Consider the following 19,723-nt stretch of genomic DNA (forward strand, 5'->3'; position numbering starts at 1 on the left):
TTTAATGATTTTTGCTTGGAACTATGTGTTATGATAACTACGTTTGTGGTGATCGTTATTGAAACATTGTAAAAATATAGTCGTAAAAATGAACAAGTAAAGTGAAAAAGAAGAAAAAATTAAATAAAAATAAATAAATAAAAATAAAATAAAATTAGGAATTTTAATTATCACAAAAATTGAAAGCATATATATAGCAAAAGCTAATGTTGAGCAACCTCAAGTTCATCAATCATTCGTCTTTTTCCTGCATTTTTGCCTTGATCTTATTCTTTAAAGCCTCACTGGCACCCTTAGCTTCCATGGTCAATGGCGCGGAACTACCCGTACTGCTGGCACTAGAAGATCTTGGTCTGATATATTCAGAGAAAACAGGAATGTTCGATAAAGAATTACTAGAGTTCAATCTAGAAATTGCGTCAGAATCAGCAAACGAGGACTCCGAGATGTTACCAGAAGTTTCTACTTCGGCTTGTTGTCTTAGACGTTCTAATTTCTGTTGTTTTCTTCTTTGACGCAATTCTTGAGTCTTTCTATCTTCTTCCTCTTCCTCATTAATGAATATCTTATTACCAGATTTATCGACACCAGTGGTAGTAGACTTTTCACTCATTTCCAAAAGATTGAAATCATCAGGATACATTTGCATACCAAAATCGTCGACAATTTCGGTAATTTTTCTTGCCAATTCTCTTCTTTGGATCTTCAAATTGTTCAAACTGATTGGGTCAACAATAGAAAGATAAAGCGGCCTCAAACTCTTGAAAAGATCCATACCAGATTCACCAACTATCAAGGCAGCATAAGTAACAGAGGCAGAAAGTAAATAACTGGCAATGAATAACAAAATTAAACTATGGTTGCTGAAATAGTCTTTCCTGTAACAATAAATAGTAATAATTGTTGAATAGAAAATGTATAATAAAGGTGCAAACACCATGGAAATCAAAATCTTCCATGTAGCCAAAACATCATTAGCTTTAATTTTAACCACCGAGCCAGCAAGCGCTTCTTTGGCCTTCTTCTTTGAGATAATTCTTGCACCAATGAAAACAGGGGCAAACAAAATTGTTCCGGGAAGAGCAAAAATAGATAAGAAGGTGACTTTAAGCGATCTGTAGATCAAAACAGCGAGATTTCTGAAAATGTTAATTTCCGCAGTTTCCACCATATGATCGGCCACATGATAAGCTTTCAACAGTTCATTGTATTGCAAAATTTCTTCCTTGATTGCTATAATCTTCTCGTCGTCTTTGAAACGTTCGTAACCTTCAATAATTCTTCTATTGAATTCAGTTACCAATGGGAAAGGGAGTCTTTCAGCAAAGTTTGTTTGATACAATCTTCTTGAAGCTTGAACAACCATCAAAGTTTCAAAAGAATCACATTGCATGGTGACGGCTTTCAAACCGTCCTGAATAATATCTAACAATTCCTTGACTGCTTCTCTATTGGTCTCAGGGTTTTGATAAGCCTCAACCAACCTGGCAGGAACTTCAATTGGATTACCAAATTCAACAACTGCCCTCGATCTGAACTTGTGAGGATGGAAATAATTCATACCACAAGGCACAATTTTAACATTAATACCAGGAGTGTGAGTCATCGCACCTAGGGCCATAATGGCAACCCCAGCCTTCAATGGCAATAAACTGGTTCTATCATGACTGCCACCTTCTGGAAAGATACCAATACATTCATTGTGGGCCAAATGTTCAAACACTTGTTCATAAACCTGCTTTTGATCAATCTTATCAGCCACCTTGAATTCGGTAGACCCAGATAAAAGCTTGCCAATCTTTGAGCTTCTTTTCAAATTGAATTCTTTTCTCAAGATTAATTCGTTGTCAGAGATAATCTCCTTAATGTCCGAGTTTCCCAAAGAATTTGGCAAACCAATAAGACCTTTAACCATGCATTCAGTAGTAAACTTTGTTCCAACCCCATGGACTCTAGTTGGGTCATTTTCGAGGTCTTTGATAAAAATCTTTCCCGAGGCCTTTCTCAAATTATCTTGTGCTCTATTAACCCCAATTGACAATTGGCAGGTAGCGAGAAACCCGACAACTTTTCTCTTCAAAGACTTTGAAGCAATTAAAAAACTAACACGACGTCCAACTCTCTTCTGGACTTGTCCCATCAAAATCACCGGATCAACAAACTGGTTAGCATGAGGGGCCCCAACAAAAATGACAGGGCCTTCTTTTGGGATTTTGTAACCATTTCTTGGTCTGATTTCTCTGAAGAAGCAGTCAAAAATGCTGGAAAGAATCCACAAAAAGAAATCATAGATCAATTTCTGTGAGGAAGTGAATTCCTTGTAGCTTGATTTCTGCTTGGATTCATTCGCTGATGAAGTCATGATGGATGGACCTCTCTCCCCAAACTTCGATTATCTGGTGATAATATTATAAACAAGCAAGGCTGTTTAAAAAACCAACGCGACAAATATATGGGGCAAAAGCAAAAGCAAAAACGAAAAAAAAAAAAAACAAATGTGGTGGCCAACTAAGTACTCGCTGTGAGCAATTAAACTGTAGTTTTCCTGTTGTTCCACAAAATGGAAAACTCATCCTGTATTTTTTTTTCCCGCTACCTACCTCACTCTCACACCGTTGGCGTGGGCCGCTTAATGGTACATATGGCCGCATGTTAATGCATCAAAGCTCTCTCCGAGTGCGTTAAGCAACCTTCGGTGTTTGGGTGTTGTGCTGCTGCTGTTGGTTTTTCTCGATAATAATAATTGGGAGGTACGGGTGTCTCGGAGATTGGGGACGTTGACTCGGCGATGGGTTTTTTTCTTTGGGGTTTTTCACCAATTTTTTTTTCAGTTGTCCGTGCTATTCTATCCATTTTTCGTTGTTTTGCCAAACTGTTCACACCCCCTACCCACATATAGCAATATACTGATGTCCTTTGTTGCTTCAGGGAAATCTTCCCCTCCAAATCCCAGTAACCAAGCCATGAAGCGCCAAAGAGTTCCTGTGTCGTGTGCTGTTTGCCGGAAAAGAAAGATCAAGTGTGATCGAAAGAAGCCTCACTGTACCAGTTGTATCAAATCCGGAATCCAATATTTGTGTCTTTATGAGAAACCCGCTTGGATTAATGCCGGCGGCTCTTCTATGGGCATTAGTAAACCCACAGAACCCCCCGGCCAAGGTCCGAAACCAACAGAGAGTGCTTCCAAGAGAGTGGTGTTCAAGAATAACCCATCTCTGCCGGTGAGTTTGCCGCCGGTGAGAGGCGCTGAATTTCCAGCCACGATAGCAGCTAATGGCTCATCTCCTAGATTTTTAACTCCTTCAAATGTGCCGATTTTACTTCCAAACCCTTTTGAAAGCTCCAGAAACGGTGCTACCGCTAGCCAGACATCTATTAATGGTAGTATTGACAATCCTAGCCCACCATGTCAAGATCCGGTATCCACCACCACAAGTTCCGAAGGCTCTAATTTAGAAGCAACAAAAGATAATGAGAAAACTTATCCGAATGTCACTGCACCAAGCCCTACCAGTATTCCTTCGGAAAATACTGACTCAAATAATTCGTTGGTACACAAGGAAATTGAAATGTTGAAAGATCGGATCAATAGATTACAGGCGTCTGTGTACATGACCCAACTATCCAAACCGAATGGAAATAATAACGATAGACAATCACCAAGCCCTTTCCTGATTTCTCCGAGAAACGGGCTCGGCTCGTTGAATATAAGAAACCAGTCTCAAATATCTCCTGATTTAAGGCTGTCAGCCACCCCAACTTTTGTTAGGAATGATAGTGTTCAACTTGAAAATAATCAAAGGCATGATGATGATGGCCTGAAAATTAAATCATCAGCTAATGGTAATGAGCAAAATAGTTATAATAATGATCTCAAGACTACTAATATTGATCTTGATAATATGGAGATGGACTCGCCAAGCTTTTTAACAGGTTTTGGCCTAACTGGCCAAGGAAATAAGCGAAGTGCAAATGTTAATAGTAACTCAAGTAATGTCACGAGTATAGCAACATCGAAGCAAGCCTCCAGCAACGGAGGAAAATCCTCGGAATATAATATGTCAGAGAGTGCCTTTTTTGATAACTTCATGAAATCCATCCAAAAGAGTGATTTCCTTAATTATATCAACCTCAATATGGATATAAATGATAACGGTCAGTTGATGTATTCGGTTCCCGCTAGCTTGAGTAATAAATTCACAACTGAAGAATCTGAATCAACCCTAGATTTGGCCAATAATTCCAAAACAGTTAAATCGGGTTCATTTGATAATTTGCAATTTAGCTTCCTGGCCCCTCAAAACATGTTATTTTTTGAATCATTCAATTCAATTTGGCTTGCATTTGAAAATGACTTTTATATAAAATCGTCGTTCCAGTTGGCTTGTGTTGATATTTGCCCATTGTTGGCATACTGCAATCAATTACTTTCAGGTTCAGGAAGATTTAAGGATCCTACAAATGAGGAGTTGTCATCGGCAAGTCTCTCTATAAACTTTCCTTTGAGTTCTTTAGTAACTAAAAATGATTTGAGAATTGTCAGAGATTGCATCAAAGCAAATATTGGATTGGAAAGACACTTTATCGAACCAATTATCAATACTCCTTCAGGATTCTCAACATTTGATCCAGTAACCCAAGAATTTTTGACTTTGGCAAATCCAAGGTATCGCGTTCTCGAAAGAGTTTATTTGAAAGCATTGTTTAAAAAAATTCATGATTACATTCCAGAGAGGAAAGTTGTGATTTTGCTACTCTCAAGGTTTTTTAAAACAATATGCCATGCTTTTCCATATTTACATAAAGGAACAGTGTTGATGTCGGTACAAGATTTAGATGAAATTTTGCATGCCGACCTTGAATTCGAGGAAATTACAAAGCGCTTTATGGAAAATTCAGTGACTTACACCTTGGATAACATTGGAATATTGTTTGTGATTTTGCATATTTCCTATACGGTTGTTGTTGACAGAATTAAAGAAAAAGTTTGCGAATCCAAATTCAATGAAAATTCTCTTGACTCGGCGGAGAAATATTTGATATCCCTTGATGATATCAAATTCAATAAATTTATTCATATTGCCAAGACTTGTTTCTCTTTCAATTTCAAACTCGATGATATTTATGAAAACTTCCACAAAGTGAAATTTGGGTTAGCAAAGGTCCAATTGGGGTTATCACTATTGTTAAATAATCTATGTTTTGAAGACCAAATGAAGAATGATGGAATCTTTTTCAAAAATGTCTGTGAACACTCAATTTTTGATTCAGCTTGTGGATATTCAGACACAAGCTGCGATTCAACTCCAAATACTGCCACTACAGAGCTGACGACAGAAAGCACCGTTGATAGCAAAATGTTTGATGATGATTATTACGCAAAAGACTTTGTTAACTCTATTAATTCTGAAAAAGCCCCTCGGGCCCGCAATACTAATAAGGCGAAAAATGGTAACTTTTCATTCAAATCAAAGAACTTTATGCTTAGCGTGCAAAATCTTCTCATGGACAATGCCAATACTTTCAATAAATTATTTGATTTTGCGTTTGCTTTAAAGATGAACCATGATCCAATGGATTTCATTGATTTAAACTTGGTATTGGGACATTCAGGAGATATGAGTTATAATGTCAAGGACACCTTGCAAATAATTAAGTCATGGAGATTAACATGGTTGGAGATTGTTCATTGTGATAGAATTTTTTCAATGATTCTTGGAACTAGGACTCACATTGATGATGATGTTTATGATAATAACTTGAAAGGTTTCTCATTATCAGATAATCTACTCGAAAGTCCAGAAGACAAAGTAGTTTTCAGAAATATTTCTAAAAGAAGGAAGGTACAGAAGTACATTTTCTCTCCGATTTGCAAATTATACACAAAAGTCAATAAACAGAACTTCAAGGTTAAGTTAAAAGACTACTTGGCAATCATCAACTCCATCGATAATTTCATTCAGTTTCATAATGACTATCGGGTGGAGGAATTATTTGATTTTGTTGATGGTTTCAAAAGAAGATATCCGATATATTTTAGAAACATTGAGACATTAAACGATCAAGAAAAGGAAATTTATTATGATATTGAGAATAAGAGTATCAGCAAATCTTTTGAAGTTATCAACTCTTTAAGCTATTTTATGTTTTCCATTGGTGCTCAATTCTCGCTTTATTACACGTTGTTTTCTCATCTTGACAGATTGATTTGCTTTGAACGATCCAAAAACGATGTCCCGGTGTTCAAGAAAATTTTTATTAATACTGAGACAATTTTTGTACAACTTATAGCGATATTGAGAAGAATTTTTGGTGCCCCACATTACAGAAAGTTTTTTTTTAATCATTTCAAGGTCTTGATCAAGAGATCGCTTGAACCCTTCTTATTGTCGATGTATGTGCATCAAATTGGTGTCATAATTAGGCTTTATCACACTATCAGGTTGTTGAAAGATTTTTCGAATGAAGGAAAGAGTCAAATCGATCCATTGCAAAACTACAAAGTCATCGATGATAATGCTGAAAAGATTGTTAATTGGAATATATTATTGAATAAAATCATTTCCAGTGTCAAAGAAATCGAGCAATTACTCAAAACCACCAATAACTATGATAATGAGTCGCTACTTCAAGATCTAACTCCTGAGCAATTTGAACTTCATGAAAGAGTTAATCATCACTCCTTGAAGACTAATTCATTGTATTCAAGTGAACTCATTGCAATCATTTCTTTAGAAAATGCGATTTTATCAACCATGAACTTGGAATCAAATATGGAAATGTTTGAGGATGATATAAGATTCGACTCCATGGACATGTGCAATGTCAAGTTGAAGAGATTTGCCACCACCAATGGGAAAAGTGTTATTTTACCCAATTTTAACAGCTTTTTGTATTTTGACAACACTGAAATTAGCTATATTGCGAATGAATTGATGAAGGATTTCAGTGCCGAAGCACCTGGAGTTTCTTCAACCACTTGAATCATCAAATTGTATGATTTAACAATAATCAGTTTTTTTTTTCACTTGTTTTATCTATATATAGATTATCATAATAATACTAAATTACAGAGCCAGTGTCAGCTATATATGTTGTGATATAATTCATACTAAGGAAGAAGTGTTTTTTTTTATTCTTCATGATTTTAGTAAACTGAAACAAAGTGTAATACTCCCAGCAAAGTCTATTATCATAAAGTGCATACATGCTCAACTAAAATATAAGTGATAAATTTAGTTTAATGAGATCTGATGAACATAACCTAAAAACTTTTTGTTCTCCCATCTCCAGCCCTCCCAGTGCTTTTACTGGGCCTCTGAAGAAGAGAAAGAAGCTTGGTGGACTAACCGATGGATCCATCGTGAAGGAAAGCCCTGCAGAGTACGGTTAGATACCCTTATGCACCGTTGTGCCTTTTCGCGGGATTCATTTTTTTGCATATCCGTCAACTCCCCAGCCTTACTTCTTATTATCGTCTATAAAGGGAAGAAAGAAAAAAAGTATATTTAATCCCAGGCCCATAAATCATTGGGAACACTCACCCAAATCTGTGGGAAACTTAATAGCTTAGGGTGTTTAGTGTACTGTTTCCATTGACAACAAAGGACGAAATACAATAAAGTGATAATATAACGGGATCGACTCCCCAATTTTGTCATGGCAGATTTATCGGACGAAAATAAGAAAAAGCGAAGGAGAGTCCCACTTTCTTGCACCTCCTGCCGGAAAAAGAAAATCAGATGTGATCGCGATAGACCTATCTGTGGGGCTTGTGCAAAATCCGGACAAGGAGCAGCGATTTGTGAGTATGATGAGCCATTTTACAACGGTAATGGCGGCGAATACTCCCACATTAAGGCGGCGACCCAACCGATTGGATTGATCCAAGTACAAAAGTTTTCAATCAACAAAAATCCCAAGGATTATAAACCTCCAAAAAAACCTTCAAACCCTGGTATTGGTGGGGTAACCAATGTTTTTGAAGGTTCCGGGGCGTATCATGAAAGTTTTATAAACTATAAAAACATCAAGCACGCTGATACTACTCTTCCACCAAGTAGCCACTTTAGTCGTTTTAGATTATCTTCGAATGATTTGTCACTCAACAAGACTCCGGCTGACTTTATAAAGAATCCTACTGCTACTTCTGTTACTACCGTGTCCACCCCAGAAATTTCCTCGCAGTATTTGCCGAATTCCAACGAAAGGGCTAATAATGATGAATATATGCTAAAGCCAATTGAATTCAAGTCTTCTATAAATCACCAACCGCCAGCGATTTCCAGTCAGCAGGGGGGCATTCTCCCTACTACTATTTTGACAAACCCAGAGCAGGGAAACTTCTCTAGTGTTCCGGTAAACTTTTATGATGGTGTGGCTTCGATCAAATACAGGAAACCGAAATTCAAGGTTTCTAATTGTGGTCCCTTAAGTGGTATAAATTTATTGCAGAGGGATTTTTACGGGAGAGTTTTGTTTCGAAATATGGTGAAATTTAGAAAATCTATTCCACATACACTAAAAAGGTTATCGAAACAACCAAGAAAAGAATTTATCCCTAAATCGCTTGCAAATGATGATCAGCGAACCCCTTTACCTCCAGCAGATAGAGGTAAACATAAACATATCGAATTAGGTTTAAAGAATGGCTCTTTCAAAGACTACGACGATGAAACAAAACTTTGTGAAGAAATATCTAGAGTATTACCTCCAAAGGACGTGATATATATCTATGTTGACCGATTTTTCAAATATGTTTATCCATTCTTCCCATTACTCGATGAACAGGCTTTCAGAGATGATTTGTTAAATTTAATTGGACCGAAGCTGCCCGGTAGCGTTAGCTCAGGCACTTCGAGCCTTGATAAGGTGGAAATCGTTTTCGATAGTAAAAACAAGATTCTTGATACTGCTACCTTATTGATTGTTTTAAAGCTTGCATTTCTAAGTGTTTACTCATACAAATATGATGGTTGTGCTCCTAAGGAATTTGGTCAACAAGATTCTCCTTCGCCAATTAACAATTGTAATGAGCAAAATTCTGAGATTAAGTTGCTAATGAACTATCCAATCACTTCACCAATTTTCAAGTTAGCCAAGGGTTGCTTAAACAACTTTAACTTCTTAAGAAAAACTGGCTTAGGCCTTGTTCAAACATTATATTATTGCAGAATTTATAATTGCCTTGGTTTTGAAGAAGGTGATGGCCCCGGCGGTTCTGAATCAAATATATTTGCCGGCGTAATTTTTAGCTCTGCAATTTCTATTGGGCTTCATAGGGACCCTGTGAAAAATATGTTAAATTTCTGGGATTGTGATGGCGAATCTGTCAAATTTCTTCAACTCTGGCGGAAGCTATGGTTTTCGTTGATTGATCTAGATATTGAACAATCCATGAATTGCAGTTCTATTCCTAGCTTAAATCAAGATTTCTCCGACACCAAATACCCATCGTACGAGAATTTAGTTTCTGGCTCCAATTGCAGTGATTTGAATATTGAAAAAATTGTTCTTGATCATATCCTCTCCAAAAATGAAATAAACGCAGTAATAAAGAAATTGTTGGAGAAGATCTGCACTATGAAAAAAGTGGCAACGATTGGGGAACTTGAAGAAGATCTTTCTGAATTGGAGCGGTACATGAAGGTGACTTTCAGGGGATATAAGGACTTGGTAAATGATTTTTGCACTAGAAAAACTGCCAAATTACCAAAATATGATTATATTTCAGCAGTGTCTATGGTGAAGAAAATGAGAAGCTATTTTAGTATGGTAGAGTTTGTTTTTACCATAAAATACCATATTTTATTGGCAATTGAAAATAATCATAAGGAGAACATTTATTCGCAGCAATTTTCCAAATATTTGACCGAACTATTCGAGTTATCATGTGAAGCGTTGTTGATCACTAAATTTTGGAGTTTCTATGGTGACTCTTACATCGACAACTTCCATTCATTTCAATACTTGTTATCATCAAATGTGATGATGTCGCTCATGAAATACAGTTCGTTCTTTTGTTCCTTCCTAATGAGGTTGATTTCTTTGAAATATGGAATGTTATTGCATCAAAATGAACCTGGTTCTCAGTATGATAGAAGCTCGATAATATTTCACCTTATTCTTTTGGAATGGTTATTTGAAAAAGGGGTTGAGTACTTGACTTATATTTGCCTCATTAATGATAATTATTCGGATTCTTTCCACTGTTCATCCAAAGGCAGGATTGTTTCGAGGTATTGTTTGAAATGTGTTACTGACGAAAAAAGTGATATTGACTATAGTGCCCATAATTTGTTTAGAAATGGTATATTGGAAGGAGATAGATCAACCGATGGAAAATTATTTCCTGACACCATTAAACACTATGATTTTTCACAGTTGAAACCTTTATTTACATTATTTGAAAAGTTTGAGCAGACAAACGCTCACTTGGATAATATATCTTCTAGGGTTATACCTCCGACATTGAAAAGTATCAGCACTAACTCCGATTCTTCAAGGATTATTTGCATTGAAGATATAGTGGCGCAGTTATCTAAAGAGGACCTTGTTTCCAGTTATCTCAAAGGTTCTGGACCACTAGCAGTTGATGACGTTCATCGGTTGTGGAAATTTTTTTCCAATAAATATGGTGCTGATAATAGTGAAAGAAAATTGAAAGTTAGGGCATATATCGAAAAAAACAATAGTTCCAATACTTTAGCTTTCAAGTTTCATGAAAACAAAAATAAGGATACTAAAAACAACTCCGCTGATGTTGTTCCAGCCATGAATATACCGGTAAGTACTCACTCTGAGTCTGAATTTGAATACAAAGGTCAAAATTTGGTAAATGATAGTGGTAAAAATGTCGATCAGCCATATTTTAGTAATGGCCTGGTTGATATGGATAGTTTGATGACACAGGAGCAGTTTAATTGGGATGACAATATTTTGCTTGATGATTTGTTGCGAATTGATGATGACGCTTTGGATATTTTTGGTATTGAGGGAATGAACTTTGAAAATTTTCATTGAGATCAAAAACGAATAATGCCATGGGTTTATATAATTATTAAATTATCCTAGAAAAGAAAAAAAAAAAGAAAGATAATAAAAAAAAAAGAAAAGACATTGCCTGAAAATCAACTTCAATGGGATAATCTGTCTTTCTAATATCTGTGATCGTGTATACCAAAAATCAGAAAGTCAAAGTGTATTATGACTTTGAAAGATTCTTTTGGTTTCCCAGAAAAGGTTTATGATAACACATCTTATACCTTGTTATATTTCTTAATATATTGACTATATGTTTTATTGAGCGGGAGTCTTGATAACAAACAACTCTGATAAAATGCTAAGAGAACTAAATTCTCATCTAGAGCTTGCTTTTGAAGTATGAAAGCAAGGGGATTTATGATTTGATGATGAGCACCAGAGAATAATAGCTGGACTATTTTCGTGCTATGCGAGCCTCAGTTACTCCTTTTTTTTTTTGAATGGTAGCAGACCTTATTTTTTTCAAGTAATAAATATAGCAATCCTTTTTTAATCATTTGGTTCAATAGATTTGGTAGTATTATCTATAGACTTCTTCCAGTAGAAAGGTGATGGCAAGTAATGACCAAACCTAGGACTCTTATTATTCCGCCAGGCATTACTTCTAAAAGGAAAGATACCACATTATTTTATGCAAAGGCCATAATTGCATGTGGTAGATATTTAGTTTTCCAATGACCTTGCTGTTTGTGTTCCTTCATCATGCAGGTAAATCTTTGGGATGATCCACAAACAAAAATTAAATCTTTTGGTATCTAAAAGTTTTCCTCTAACTACATCATATATATTGACCATCCGGAGAAACTGATCCCATTATTAAAGCAAAATGTTTGGAGCTGATGAGAACACAAACTCAGAAAGAACACAGGAATCTGAAATGACAATGTTTGATGATGAGTATCTTCAGTTCATCAGCAAATGCACTTCACCACCACCACACAATCACACCAACTTCGATGATTGTGAAGCTTTGATGAGCATTAAGGACACTGAGAAGTTCTCAGGGAAAGTTGGAAGACTATCTTCAAACGTCGATGGTTGGGTCGATTATCTTCAAGTCATCACAATCATCATAGCCATTGCCGTTCTCTTAATAACCACCCATTTGATTTCCCAAAGGTAAAGTGAAATTACCACCTCTATGTAACCTTGCAAAAAAGCTTATTAACTGACTCAATATAATAGAAATGCGTTTGAAGCGACTTTACAGGCCTTGGTTGTCGCGTTTTCCAAGAGCAGTGCTGATGACCAACGTGCATTTTTACGGATCTTGTTTGATATTTCTCAACAGGTTGAAAACGCTGGTTACTGAAACTCAAACAAGAAAAAGGATCAAAAACAAAGGTTTTTGATTATCAAATATTTTCATTCTACCCTAATTGGTTTCGCTTAGACTGCAATAACTTACTTCTATAATGAATTTTCGGTTTTGTGATGCTGTTGAATCCATCAGTTTGTAGCATTCTCTATTTTTTACCCTTTTTTTTTTTCGTTTTTTGATGCGCGATGAGGAAAAATGAGGAAAGAAAAAAAATGAAAAATTCCGTAAACTTCGATTGAATCAACCAAGGTCGATGATCGCACCACCAATCGTTTGAGGAATTAATGCTGAATCAAAAAGAAGAAACCGTAGCCATGAATGGTGTATTTGCCATAGCCAAGCCAGCGGGTATCTCATCCGCCAAACTTCTTGCAAAAGTGCAAAATTTGTTCAACAGTTCCAAGGTTTTTGCCAATGACTTGAAGATCATCAAAGAAACTACCATCAATAATTTCAAGCAACAATATCCTAATAGAAATCCAAGTAGAAAAGTTTACAATAGGGTAAAAATCAAGATGGGTCATGGGGGTACTTTGGATGTCGGTGCTTCTGGTGTTTTGGTGATTGGCGTTGGTGCCGGTACCAAAAAATTACAATCATATCTTAATGATTGTATCAAATCTTATGAAACCGACGCGGTATTGGGGGCCAGTACCACTAGTGGTGATTTCGAAGGAGAAGTGTTATCGTTAAACGACGTTCGTCACATTACAAAGCAACAAGTATTGGATACCGGTGCCAAATTTACTGGGGATATTGTGCAAACCCCACCAATTTTCTCAGCCATTAAGATTAACGGTAAAAAATTATACGAGTATGCCAGAGAAGGGATTCCATTACCAAAACCTATAAAGGAAAGAAACGTCAAGATTCATGAATTGAAGTTTGATGAAGATAGTATCTTGAGCACCGATCATTCGTACAAATTGGTCCAACCTGAAGTTGACGAGGATGGTAAAACTATTGTTTCTAAACTTGCATCGATCAGTAATTTGAATGAAGATCAATTACATTTTTCCAAGCAGTACATTGAAAAATATAAGAATGACAATGATGGCAAGGATGTCGAACATATCAAGTCTAAACCAATTGATGACCCAGAATATGAAAAAGAAATCTTGAGTGAAAGTTACGTACCACCAATAATTCGATTTTCAACCACGGTTTCTTCCGGGACTTATATCAGATCTTTGATCAGTGACATTGGTAAAGCATTAGGAAGTTCGTCATATATGACCAAATTAGTGAGAAGTCGTCAAGGTGATTGGAGATTAAACGAAAATGTATTTACTATTGAAGATTTTTCCAAATACCATGAAGATGTTTGGGGCAAAGTTTTGAAGTCAGTTTTCGACAATGGTGCGGCAATCAACCTTCAAGAAGTATTGGAAAAGGAGAATGAAGAGTTTTTGAAACAGCATCCAGAAGAGGCTGGTCATGTGTACAAGTTCATGGAGTCAGATACTGATGAAGATATCCAGAGTTACCATAAAAAATTCTCTAATAACAAAAGAAAAAGAGGGACGCCCGATGATAATGATGCGGATGAAAACCCAAAGAAGAAACAAGATTCTTAATATTCTCTATATAACTTAAAAATAAAAACCATCATAAAATAAAACCTAGAATAAATAAAATGCAGAAAAATTGTAATTTGGTATTTGTCACTAAATGAATACCCCAACTACTATCTGAAGTTGCTCCAATAAAGTTGCAAGTGAGGTAGCTGGCACCGGTATCCCAGTAATAGGTGCTTCCAGATATAGTTGAAACATTATCTGGGCAGGAAAATCCAAAATCCGCTGGACAATTTCTCACTAAAGCATAACAAGAGTTATAACATGGCAAAATCTCGTAATAAGACAATGGCTGGATTTCCGTGTTGACAAACAGAGTTCTGGAAGAGCTAGAGTTTCTAAAAACGTATTCGGGTTGATCATCCGTAGTACATCTTGGAATAGTAACCGAGCAAAGCCAATTCTTATACGACTCCGCACATTTATCACAAGACGTCAACGGTGAGAAAATGGCATCCGATTCGGTTTCGCAAGCAATTTGGTTCAACGCTTTCAGAAAGTTTTGATATATATCACTAGTGTTGTTGTCATATTGATATTTTAAATTCGCTTTCTCTTGAGAGTCGGAATAAGATGCTTTGGCAGGAACCGAGTAGGCAACGTTGGAACAAAACTCTAAATTATAAATCAATTGGCAAGCCGCACTGTCCTTTGTCGAGAATTCGATTTTTTTGAATACTGTACCACCATAGTTCCCCTCACGATCAGTTTCTAATGCAAAGCCCATATATGATGTCGAGGTATTCAAGTCCGGAATGTAAAATTGCTGCCGGAGCATCTCACTTCTATTAGTATAGCTAAGCTCCATATCGTCTGAGGTCAAGATTGCAGGCCCATTTCTGATAGCACACCAACTGTTGGTTAAACCTCTGAAATAATCCACGTCAGAATTATATGGGTATAGATAAACCTCATAATAGTTATTTTTTGTACTATTAAAACTAGGTACATTGAGATTTGGGGCCAGCGAAAAATTACCGGTTACTAATAATGCGGAGGTGTCATCTGAATCAACAAGAGAAATCCAAGTTCTATTATCCCATTGATACACCAAATCCTTTTGAGAAATCCCGAGTTCATAGTCCCAAATATCTGTCAAGTTTTGTGTTGCCGGGGCTGATACCTTGATATACATAGTGACAAATGTGTTGTTAGGGTTGGAAGGAATATCGTGTTTTGCCAAACCTTTCATATAACCATGGGAAAAGTTAGTCGATGAGTAAGTAGCATTAGAAATATTCTGGACCAAGTTTATGTCAAACCCATAATCAACAATCAATTGATTTGTTAAGCCGACATCTTTTGGTAATGTACAGATATTCCCACTCAAGAAGACCAAAATATGGTAGAAGGAAGATAGCCCAGTCGACGTAGTATTGACGTTGAATTGATAATATTTTGTTTCATTGGAACCGATGATGTCACTTATTGGTTCCCAGTCAGATAAGCTGGTGGAGTTGCCAGTAGAACCAATATCGTTGATCAACAGCGATCGAGGATAAAGTACTTGGACATCTTTGTCAGCGACTTTTGTGAAAAATTTCCCGTTCACCTCCCGAACACCATCTTCATTGACATTTTGTATTAGTCGTTGGAAACTTGAAGCGTAGAAACTTCGTAAAGAATCGGCAACCGCATAACCATAGCCAAGCGATGTATCAATCTCAGATCTTTTGCCACGCTTCCTTAGGCTACTTTGAATCTCATAGCATATTTCACTTTCCTCTTCACCATTTTTGAGATCTATCTTAGAGCAGTCGATATTCAAACAATTTTCAAGCTGGTTTGGAGACTTTAAAAGATGTTTGGTATAGCACTCTCGCCAGAGATCATCGTGGGATATTCCTGCGCCAAAATGGAACTGTTGAGAGGGCGACGACGCCACCAGTTGAGCGAAAACCACAAGCAAAAGACACAGCAACTGCCAGATCATGGGGTATTTATTCAATAGCAAATAATTCTCCAGGAGATATATATCTATATATATATTCTATAATACTAATATAATCGCCTAATAGATTCTTTATTATGTATTTTCGTCTTTTGACCTTTTTTGTCACGTGGAGAGCTTTCTGCTTTGTTTTTCTCTCTAAAAAAAAAAAACACACACGAAAATTGTTTTTTAATCAAAATGACGCCAACCTTCAGTGGAAACTATCTCGTAGATCACCAACCATGCCATCGAAAGACGGGTACCTCAAAGAATCTTTACAGCAGATATACACCGTGTTGCAACAGTAAGTGGTTCTGTCTATTGCTATTATTTGGATTATCCTAATGGAGAACAGGATTTCATATTTCCCCTGAAATAAATATTATTATTATTATTATTATTATTATATATTTATGATACTAACTAGAGCATTACAATAGTGGCGATACCAAGCTGAATATTCTTAACACTGGCTTCTACAAAGATTTTTTCGAAGAGTCGCCAACAAAAATCACCGGTTCGTACTTGGACTATGAAGAAAGTCACAATGAGTCTAACAAAGAAGAAGCCGGGGATAACAATAACGATGATACCCTCAAGGTAACAATCAATGATAGATTTCAACTGGGATACTATACATCCATCTACAAACTATACCATGATATAAAAGTGTCGGCGTCTGTGCTAATATCCAACAATAAATTGGGAACGGAACAATATCTTGATGTCGATAACTATTATAAGTTTGCTACCGAATTTCTCTTGACCGAGGCTGGAAGATTGCAGTTGGATTTGCAAGAATTCAAAAAGTCATTATTGAATATTGAATCACACCAGGAACTTTCAGAGTTCTCTGACAGTTTGGCTCATGATTTTGACAGGATTTCTACGAGCTTTAGACACGCCAATAACGAATCCTTGTTTATCGTTACTGGGCAGACCAATAATCTTCCTTTGTTCAGTTCTGCTGGCCAAAAATCCGAGCTTGATCTTAATGAATATCCAATTCCTGAACCGTTCCGCTCAATGAAAGTGTTGCCACATTGTGTGGCTACTCCTGGTTCAAGTTTGGGATTCTTGTCTTCATCTAATGTTGAATCAAAAGTTCCTAATCCAACCCTTCCTCCAACGGAAATCACCAGAGACATCTTCCATCCAAATTGGCACGCTATTCCTTGTGTTCCTTGGCTTGAGTTCAAGTCCAGTAATAGCTTCATACCTTTAATTGACGAAACCATTAGCGCATTGAATTCTAGAAACAAGGGGAAAATATATTTTGAACAAATTGGTTTGCCAAAACTAATCAAATTGAGAGATGACTATTACAAAAATATTGAAAAGGAAAAAATCGAAAGCGAATCTGATAAAAAGGTAATTAATGCGGATGAAGATAAAGAAAATGAAGAGGAAAAGAAAAGTGAAGATGAAAAGAAAGATGAAAAAATGCAGGATGATAATGAACCAAGCGAAAACGGTGAGCAAAAGAAAGATGACGAGCAAGTTGATGAACAGGAGCCAAATGGTGAACAAAAAGTAACTGAGAAAAAAGAAATGGACGAACAGAAGCCTGATGGTGACATTAAACCAGAGGAGGAGTCAGATAAAACATCAACTTCTATTGTTGGACCAGGCATTCTTGATATCAATGTTAAGAGCATTCTAGAATGGAAACCGGGCCAAAAATTTGAGGACGATGAAATTAACGCCCTTGAAAATGGGAAAGAACAAAAGTATGTAAGCAAATTGTTGTTTGATTTGAATAAATTGCGTTCCGAAAGGTTTGTCGCCCAAAGAACTTCAAAAGTGACAAAGCCAACCAATAAAGAAAGAGAAATTTATTTCAAGGTTAAGAGACTTCTACAAGCGATGGTTCAGAATTTAAAGCCTTCGGATTTAGTCGACACTAATGAAGAAGAATCAGAAGAAGATAAAGGATTAAGACTCTCATCAAATATTCCTGCGCTACGTATGAATTATCCTGGTACTCTACATGCTCCACTTCCAGTTCAGTATAACGCGGCAAGATATACCAGTAGATTACAAAGTTTGGGAACTAGAGCTTATAAGAAAAGAAGATGATGGTTTTCTTTATGAAGTATTATTATAACCATTTGTATTTTTCCTTAAGTGCTGATTCCGGTTTTATTTTATTTTTTTTTCTTTTTTCCTTTTCTTGTATTGTATAATTGATGTAAATTAAATTTATTGTTTTCTCTTTCGTTTGATTATTTTGTAGATCTTATTTTTTTTTTTTATTTTTTACTTATCGACGCAGCCAAATAAGGCATAAATTTATTAACTTAGTAAGACAGAATGAAAATTAGAATAATAAAAGAAACAATAATTACACATTAAAAAAATAAAATGGCAATAAAAAACACCCATCTTAAGCAACAACCTCAATATTCTGTCTTCTTTCCTTCTCCTCTCTATCTTTGATGGCAGTGAAACTCTTAACTCTAAGCTCCATCAAATGATCAGGTTTGGTATTTTGTATATTCAAGTATCTTTCACACCCAGAAATCGGACATTGTTTATTTGATCGAATCACTTCAACCAATGATGCTTTTGAAAACGTATGTCCACATGTTGTGATCACCGGTTTCTGGAATGGTTTTCTGGAGATAGGACAGACTAATTCCACCGTCCCACCAGCGACTTCAATATCATCGTCATCATCATCCCTATTGTCTGATAGATTCCCGGGTAGCGGCTCCTGTGGGTGTTGAACGACAAACGCATGTTGTTGAAGCTTTAGTAATTGCTTATCCACTTTACTTGAGCCATTAGCAAGTTTCGCCGTCTCTTCTCCAAAAATATCAGTGAATAATTGGCTTAAGTTTGCAGGAGGATTTTCCAAGTTTCTGTAATGTCCAATAGTTTCATAACTCAATTCCTCTTCCTCCATGAACCGATTTTTCACCACCGTTTTAATAGACTCGGTGGCGTTTGTTAGCACTTTGATTTCCGATTCCATATCCGCCAACAGTTTCAACGCATGGATTGATTTATCCAATACCGATTGGGTATGATTCTTGTCTTTTGGTTGATATTCCACCGTATTCAACAAGTACGCATCGGTCGATTTGATTAATTCCTCTTTCAAACCAGATATTAATTCGGTGTGCCCCTGTACCCTAAAAGTGTCAACCATTCTTTTGGTGGATTTATCAATTGGAACGTATTCCGGTAAAGAAAAGTCGTCCAAAGTAGTCATGAATTGTTCAACCTCTCGATCGAATTGCTGGATTGCCTCTTCATCAAAGTCAGCATAATCTTGAATTTCCTCCGCCCGCTGAGTATTATTGGCCTGACTTGATCCATCCATGGCAACATCACCATCGACGTCCCTGTATCTTTGAAGTCTTGCCATATTGAAAAAAAAAATCTGCAATTCGAATATATTAGTTATATACTACGGTATACAGAGAGATAGAACGATCTGTCGCGTTATTTTTTTTTTTTTTTTTTTTTGTATTTTTTTTTTTACAATTTGCTCCGTGTTTTGGTGCAGCAGTAGATAGATGAACCATAAAATTTGATCTGGTATGATATGAGTATTCTTTATATGCCACTGTTATTTATTGTTGTTGTTTTGTCTCTTGATCTCATCTTCTTCTTTTTTTTTTTTTCGAATCTACAACTTAAATAGAATTACCATAAAACGTCAACGACAGTGATATTTAGAGTGCATTGGAATAGGAAAATTAAGCAGATCAAGAAAACAACAAAGAACAAAATAAAATTAAAACAAACGAATATGAACCAATAGCGCAAAAACAAAATTAAAAAGATAACTTGAACGGTTTAGAAGACTACAAATCAAATGTCTAAGGGATCTATAAAAAG

General features: G+C 36.2%; 8 protein-coding genes across 8 annotated transcripts; 5 read left to right on the forward strand and 3 right to left on the reverse strand. All coding sequences in view use genetic code 12, as the record gives it.

Annotated features, from left to right (window-relative positions):
- Positions 1–232: 232 nt before the first annotated feature.
- SCT1 (bifunctional glycerol-3-phosphate/glycerone-phosphate O-acyltransferase SCT1) lies at positions 233–2,362 on the reverse strand (the record flags this gene model as incomplete). Its single annotated transcript, XM_064999897.1, has 1 exon — positions 233–2,362. The coding sequence occupies one exon, from the start codon at positions 2,360–2,362 to the stop codon at positions 233–235; it is 2,130 nt and encodes a 709-aa protein (XP_064855969.1).
- A 547-nt stretch (positions 2,363–2,909) lies between these two features.
- On the forward strand, positions 2,910–6,983 carry DASC09_063140 (uncharacterized protein; the record flags this gene model as incomplete). The annotated part of the gene is made up of 1 exon (XM_064999898.1): positions 2,910–6,983. The coding sequence occupies one exon, from the start codon at positions 2,910–2,912 to the stop codon at positions 6,981–6,983; it is 4,074 nt and encodes a 1,357-aa protein (XP_064855970.1).
- Positions 6,984–7,659: 676 nt separating this feature from the next.
- Positions 7,660–11,022, forward strand: DASC09_063150 (uncharacterized protein; the record flags this gene model as incomplete). The annotated part of the gene is made up of 1 exon (XM_064999899.1): positions 7,660–11,022. The coding sequence occupies one exon, from the start codon at positions 7,660–7,662 to the stop codon at positions 11,020–11,022; it is 3,363 nt and encodes a 1,120-aa protein (XP_064855971.1).
- An 847-nt stretch (positions 11,023–11,869) lies between these two features.
- Positions 11,870–12,166, forward strand: DASC09_063160 (uncharacterized protein; the record flags this gene model as incomplete). Its single annotated transcript, XM_064999900.1, has 1 exon — positions 11,870–12,166. One exon carries the CDS (start codon positions 11,870–11,872, stop codon positions 12,164–12,166), a length of 297 nt encoding a protein of 98 aa, XP_064855972.1.
- A 482-nt stretch (positions 12,167–12,648) lies between these two features.
- On the forward strand, positions 12,649–13,941 carry PUS4 (pseudouridine synthase PUS4; the record flags this gene model as incomplete). The annotated part of the gene is made up of 1 exon (XM_064999901.1): positions 12,649–13,941. The coding sequence occupies one exon, from the start codon at positions 12,649–12,651 to the stop codon at positions 13,939–13,941; it is 1,293 nt and encodes a 430-aa protein (XP_064855973.1).
- Positions 13,942–13,972: 31 nt separating this feature from the next.
- Positions 13,973–15,874, reverse strand: MID1 (Mid1p; the record flags this gene model as incomplete). The annotated part of the gene is made up of 1 exon (XM_064999902.1): positions 13,973–15,874. The coding sequence occupies one exon, from the start codon at positions 15,872–15,874 to the stop codon at positions 13,973–13,975; it is 1,902 nt and encodes a 633-aa protein (XP_064855974.1).
- A 242-nt stretch (positions 15,875–16,116) lies between these two features.
- On the forward strand, positions 16,117–17,953 carry RSC58 (Rsc58p; the record flags this gene model as incomplete). The annotated part of the gene is made up of 2 exons (XM_064999903.1): positions 16,117–16,178; positions 16,315–17,953. The coding sequence occupies 2 exons, from the start codon at positions 16,117–16,119 to the stop codon at positions 17,951–17,953; spliced, it is 1,701 nt and encodes a 566-aa protein (XP_064855975.1).
- Positions 17,954–18,260: 307 nt separating this feature from the next.
- MMS21 (SUMO ligase MMS21) lies at positions 18,261–19,247 on the reverse strand (the record flags this gene model as incomplete). Its single annotated transcript, XM_064999904.1, has 1 exon — positions 18,261–19,247. One exon carries the CDS (start codon positions 19,245–19,247, stop codon positions 18,261–18,263), a length of 987 nt encoding a protein of 328 aa, XP_064855976.1.
- Positions 19,248–19,723: the final 476 nt, after the last annotated feature.

This window comes from Saccharomycopsis crataegensis (assembly GCF_037102585.1).
Source record: "Saccharomycopsis crataegensis DNA, jcf7180000000098, whole genome shotgun sequence".
Lineage (NCBI taxonomy): Eukaryota > Fungi > Ascomycota > Saccharomycetes > Ascoideales > Saccharomycopsidaceae > Saccharomycopsis > Saccharomycopsis crataegensis.